The following is a 6,170-nucleotide window of genomic DNA, read 5'->3' as shown; positions in this document are numbered from 1 at the left end:
GACGCTAGTTTCCGGCGGGCTTTTTAGAGTGACGATCAGCTTTGGGCCCGAGGACCATGAGAGGGCCGGAGCCGGGTCCTGAATCTACCATGGAGGGGGACGTGCTGGACACCCTGGAAGCTCTGGGGTGAGTACTCTTCAGCCCTCCCCGGGAGCGTCCGCGGACCCTTGTGGGGCCCAGCAGGCAGCCGCGCGTTCCTCCGGGAAGGCCGGGTGCAGGCCGCGACGAACCGCAGGCCGGGAACTTGGGGACCCGGGCCACTGCTTTCAGACTCCGGGTGGCCGGCTAGTGCGGGAAGTGGTGCCGGGCCCTCCCTGGGCCGCGCGGGCCTTTTGTGTTGACATGGTTCTCGCTCCCGTGGCGAGGTACAGGGAGCCGCTCGGCTGTGGACCTGGGTCTCCTACGCTGGTCGGTACTCCGCTGACTCCCATGGGGCCTAGCACTCAGTCCCGCTCCTTTAGAAGTAGAAAGTGTTTGGAGTCCGTATATCCAGTCTTGTCCGTACGTTAATGCGTGTTTGTGGGTTTGGCAGGGAGAATAGACAGTTTCAGATTAATTGTAGCTTCCATCATCGTGGGAGCTATAAAGGATCTATTGTCTGTTGCAGTGGACGATTCAGGGTGCTAAGTGCCGAGAGGACCCCTCGGGTGGTGGAGGTGTGCAGATCCCTGCACGCTGTACACCCTCCGCCCTGCCATCCTGTTTTTCTTCACAGCCCTTGCCCTTTCCAAAGTTAGGTTGTTTTGCCCACTTATCTGTCCCCAGAACTTAAGCCAGCTCTTAGAAAACAGGTGCCTCTCTTGTTTTGCTCATTGATGGATTCCTCACAACATCCTAGAATGCGATCTGTCAAAAAGAGTGCTTGATTAGATGTGTAAATGAAGAAAAAGTACAAAGTAGGTATAGAGTCAGACCTCTGAGAGCTAAGAAAAGAAAATAAACCTGTTACCTAAAAACCTTGGCGCCATCTGGAAAGTTGTTTGCCTTGTTAAAGGGAATTTTCTTTTTAGGGTAAGTGTAACTAGTAATGAGCTTCTGAAGCTTGAAACCTTCGTGTCCAGCCCCCTTAACTTTTGTTCCCCAAACCATTTGCTCTTCTAGGAACTGTACTTTCTTACGCTCCGATAATACATATTTTACAGTACTTTACTTACATATCCAAGGTAACAGAATTTTGCACTTACTAACTCCTGAAAGAAATGTGGAGTAAAAGAACAGCCAGTGATCATTTCAGGGACATTTGTACTTCTGTGAAATTCCTTGGAAATTCTCACTTACCTTGGTGGAGGAAGTAACCCATACAAGAAGTTAAAATACTTTGAAGTGTTTTAGGCCCTAGTTTGGACTCCCAAGTATTAACATTAAAAATTTTTAAGATCCTATAAGCTGTTTATGAAACAGAAAGACAATGCCTTTTTTCCTTCTTTGGCCCTTTAAACTTATTTTTCCCATTGTAGAATTTAAGAAGTGAAATTTGCTATAATGTTGACATTTTCTGAGGAAAATTTGTTTCATGTTATTCAGTATGGAAAATTAAACAGTTTGCACACTTCAGAATTGGTATTTTCTGGGATGACTGAGGACAAGATATTAAACTTTGAATTCTCCTGTGATACAGAACTATGAATAGAAGTTATGGATTCTGTGTGTTGTAACTGATCAGTGCCTTTTCAGGCGTCCACAAAGACTGTGAGTAATGCATTCTCATGAGATAAAAACAGTGTATCAGTGAAGGTGCTTTAGTTTATCATATAAAGTCAGACATTAATGGGATGACTTAAAAAGGAAAACCAGGTAAAATATAGTGTGATGCATTGTGTTACAGAAGAAGTCAGATTAGGAATCACTGTTTTCTCCTCTGTGAAATGCATATTCTTGGGGAGATGATTTCATGTTTCTTTAGTTCTAGTAATCTATGATTTTGTGGATCAGTCCATCTCAACTAGCTGGTCTGGTTGTTCATTGCAACCATGTATGGAGCTGATGAAAAATGTTCTGGTCTGGTTTATACTATGGATTCACTGAATTGTAATCTTCAGAGGTATAGTAGAATCTTGCAGATTGTCTAAAGCTTCATAGCCCAGGCTGAGAACCACTGTTTATTTCAAATATTTATGGAGGATGGCTGTTTATTGGACACTGTTCTGAGGAGTCAGTGGTGAGTGAAGTAGACCTGATTCTTGGACTCTGTGGAACTTACAGTTGACTGCAGAAGTGGACATGGTTGTTCAGTTATAAACTGTAGTAAGTGCTTCAAAGAAAAAAGTGGGATAATAACGACAGGACTTATGGGTTAGTGATAGATTCCTAAAGAAATGATATTTGAGTTGAAGTAGGAAGACAGAAGTCGACTAAGCAAGATTAGACAGAAAAGGAAGACAGTGTGCCTTGATAAGAATAAAGTGTGGACACCTTGGATTAAGAAGGAACATGCAGCAGTGGAGGAATAGAAAGTAAGGTAATGTGGCTGGAAGGCACAGTGGCTCTAAGGCCACAGTGGTAGGACACTGGATTGGAGAGTTAGGTGATTAGCAGAGACTGTAGCACCTTTAAGGCTGTGTTGTGTATGAGTGTTATGCCTGCACGTATGTAAATGCGCCTGTGTCATGCAGTTCCTGCATAGGGCAGAAGAGGGCATTGGATCTCCTGGAACTGGAGTTACTGATGGTTCTTAGCCACCATGTGAGTGCTGGGACTTGAACCTGGGTCTTCTGCAAGAATGGCCAGTGTTCTTAACCACTGAGCCATCTCTCCAGTCCCCATACTTTCTTTATCTAGTAATAGGACAAGATAGACTATTAGATGTCTAATTTGAAAGTTCCATTTCTCAGCTAATGAATTGAGGAATTTAGTTTAATAGTTTAGGAAAGGCATGAGGGCTGCTTAGTGGTAGTGGGTGCCTTGTAGTGACAGAGGAAAGGTGTGCATTACAGAACTAGTGATGGGGTGGGTTTTGATACTCAAGGATTCGTTTGTTAAATCAGTATTAAACACAAAGTGAAATGAAACACTATGGAATCTAAATTGGATAGGGAAGAAAGTGAAGACAGGAGGGAGGTAGAAAGTACAGAGAATGCAGAGGAGCCAGTGGCATAGAGGTAGCAATGAAATCAAAGAATAGTTGTAGGTGAGTGATCAGAAGAGCAAGCTGGAGTGATAGATTGTGATCTGAAAGAGACGCCTTTGAATTCACTCTTTGGGAAGTGGAATAGTTCTGGTGTTGGCAAGATCCAGGGACTGAGTGACTGGCATGAACTGAGAGAGGTTGGTAAGAAGGAAGTTAGGGAATTGAAAGCTCAGGTGTTAGATAAATCTTGCATATGGACTCTGAAGAAACCCAGTACAATGGCTAAGAGTAGGTAAGGGTGGGGAAGAAAACTGACCAAAAGGAATGTTGACTGTCCAAGAGATTCATGTTGAGAACCACAGGAGAAGCAGGGCAGCAAGTTTGCCTGGCTGGAGCTGTTAGAGGGCATGGGGGAATTTATAAGTATTTGGATGCTGTATTAGTTACTTTTCTATTGCTCTGATAGAATACCATGATCAAAACGAACTGACTTATAGAAGAATGACTTAAGGCTAAGAGTCCATCATGGCAGGGAGGCATGGCGGCAGGAGCAGGAAGCTGAGAACTCATAACTTTAACCTCAAGCACAAAGTAGAGAGAGCTGACTGCAAGTAGGGCAAGACTGTGGACTCTCAGAGCCCACCCCCAGTGACATACTTCCTCAAACAAGGCCACAAACAGTGCCACCAACTGAGGCCCAAGTGTTCAAATACTTGAGTCTGTGGGGGCTATTTGTCATTCAAACCACTATGGATGCTGCACTGGACAGCAAGGAGGACAGAAACCCTGCCATGTGACTGAGGAGTTCAGGAGTGAGAGGAGTGAAAGCTAGAGGTGGGAGAATAGTCTGAGGAGTTGGAGACTGTAGGAGAGTTGTTTATGGATTGAACGTAGTGGGTGAGTATGAAAAGCAGAGGTCGACAGCTGATCAGCAGCAGGGCCAATATGATAAGTAAACGGTGGGGAAGGAAAGGGCTCCTATTGCATATGCTGGCTGATATATCAAAAGAAAATTAGGCCCCAGATGATGTCTGTTTGAGGAAGATCGCTAACACATTAATGAACTGAAGCTGTGGATCAGTTTAATAATATCTAGCAAAGTTATATACCAGTTTACCTGTTGATCCAATAATCTTACCTCTAGGAATCAATTCACAGGTACCAAAATTTTGCTAAACTGTAATTTAAAATAAAAAACATAAAACAAAAACCACTACAAATAACCCAGATATCCTCCATTGGAAGCTGTCTGAAAGTATGGCACATCTAGACAGTACTATGCAACTTTAAAAATGATAGACTCGTGGCTGGAGAGATGGCTCAGGGGTTAAGAGCAGTGACTGCTGTTACAGAGGACCTGGGTTCGAATCCCATGGCAGCTAACAACGCTCCATAACTCCAGTTCCAGGGGATCTGATGCCGTCTTCTGACCTCTGTGGGCATTGCACAACATGGGTGCACTTACATATATGCAGGCAATACACTCATACACATAAAAATAATAAAGTATTTTAAAAATGAAACCATATCTGTGAATGCTGATCTTATCACCCAGCTTCTTAAGCTGTGAGTTACTACCCATATAACAATGTGCAGGTTGCAAAGAATTCGGTAGTGGTGAAAGATTTCTGAATGGGCAGTGACCAAAAGTTAGTTGAAAATCATGTACAATGAATCTGAGGTGTTTCTGGCAGTGCTTGCCTGTGTTGCCTCCTGTGACGTCATGGCAGCCTTGGTTCCGCATGCAGAGCGTGCTTGCACTGTGCCTGCTGTCGTATGATGTGACACCAGCTGATGCTGCCTGAGATCCCTCCTCAGAGTAGAGACTGCCGAGTGTCCTGAACTCTGTTTTTCCCATATATACAAGTTTTCTGCTTAATTACAGAAAAAAGAGACTGTTTTCCTATTGTCATTCCTCACCTTGTCAGCATCAAATTGGAGGATCTTTGGATTGTGATTGTACTGGGTTAGAATGTCTGATTTTAAAAATTGCTGTTTGAATTGCTGGCTTCAGGTTCATTAAAAAAAAATCATTAAATGAATTTTGGCTTGGAATTAGGATAGAATTTTCAACAATTTCTAAAGTGGCCCTAAATATGCTTCTGCCTTTTTGTACTGTGTTTGTGTAACCATCACTCTCAGCTATTCTCAAAATATTAATGAATTTGTGAGAAACACTGAAGTAGCTAATAGCCAAGATTTAATTTTTTTATGTAAAAACAAATAAAACCAAGCCTGATGGCCCACACCTTTAATCCCAGCACTCAGGAGGTAGAGGCAGGCAGATCTCTGTGAGATTGAGGCCAGCCCATCTACATATTAAGTTCCAGGCCAGCTGGTGCTTACAGGGAGAGCCTGTCTCAAAAATCAAAGTTGAATAAATAAAAGCAAACAAAAGCAAATACATCAATTTCATTAATATGCAAATTTGTTTTAGCATTTGATCAATGATAAGGTCATATGTTTATTATATGACTTATTATCAATAAATGTTTGACTTATGTGCCTATTTTACATACCTGTATACCTGAAGTTGCCTACAAATTTCTATGGCAAAAAGAGGTGAGAAATAGAAAAGGCCGAAGGAGCCCTGCTCTAATACTTGCCACTGTGACTGTAAGTATGCCTGTGTGTGTTTAAGCAAGGCCTAGAAGAATGTAGAGTAGCTGCCTTTTATCTGGAGGAAAAAAATGTATTTATGTTAAAACTAATTATGGAAAGATAGCCCCAAACTAATAAAAATGGTTAGCTACAGGGTGGGGGGTGAGAGCAAAAGAGATGATCAAGAAGGAAGACCAGGGATGTGGGAGTACATGCCTGTAGTTCTAGTGCTCAGGAGGCAGAGGCAGGAGGACTGTGACTGCGTGTCAAGGCCCTGCTTCAAAACAGACAAAAAAAAATGTTGTAACTAGATTTGTGTGAATGTATCTCATTTTGAAAGTTAGACTTTGGAACTAGATTTTTTGCGTAATGCTGAGGTAAAATTAAATTGAAAACAAAATGGTAACAAATCCCTAAAAATTCAAAAAGCAGAATGAAACAGTGTGTCAGTTTGCTGACTAGGTGGATTACCTGGGAACAAATTGTTTTCCCTACCTTCTT

General features: G+C 42.5%; 1 protein-coding gene across 1 annotated transcript in view; it reads left to right on the top strand.

Annotated features, from left to right (window-relative positions):
* Positions 1–6,170, top strand: part of Fam98b (family with sequence similarity 98 member B) — a 28,934-nt gene continuing 22,764 nt past the window's right edge. The window contains exon 1 of the mRNA XM_008825293.3: positions 1–127. Within this exon, the coding sequence (XP_008823515.1) occupies positions 57–127 (71 nt within the window). The 5' untranslated portion in view covers positions 1–56. The remainder of the gene's footprint in view (positions 128–6,170) is intronic.

Source organism: Nannospalax galili, unplaced genomic scaffold, assembly GCF_000622305.1.
Source record: "Nannospalax galili isolate Female #2095 unplaced genomic scaffold, S.galili_v1.0 scaffold629, whole genome shotgun sequence".
Lineage (NCBI taxonomy): Eukaryota > Metazoa > Chordata > Mammalia > Rodentia > Spalacidae > Nannospalax > Nannospalax galili.
The sequence above is the reverse complement of the archived record's forward strand: the minus strand, read 5'-3'. Positions and strand labels throughout refer to the sequence as shown.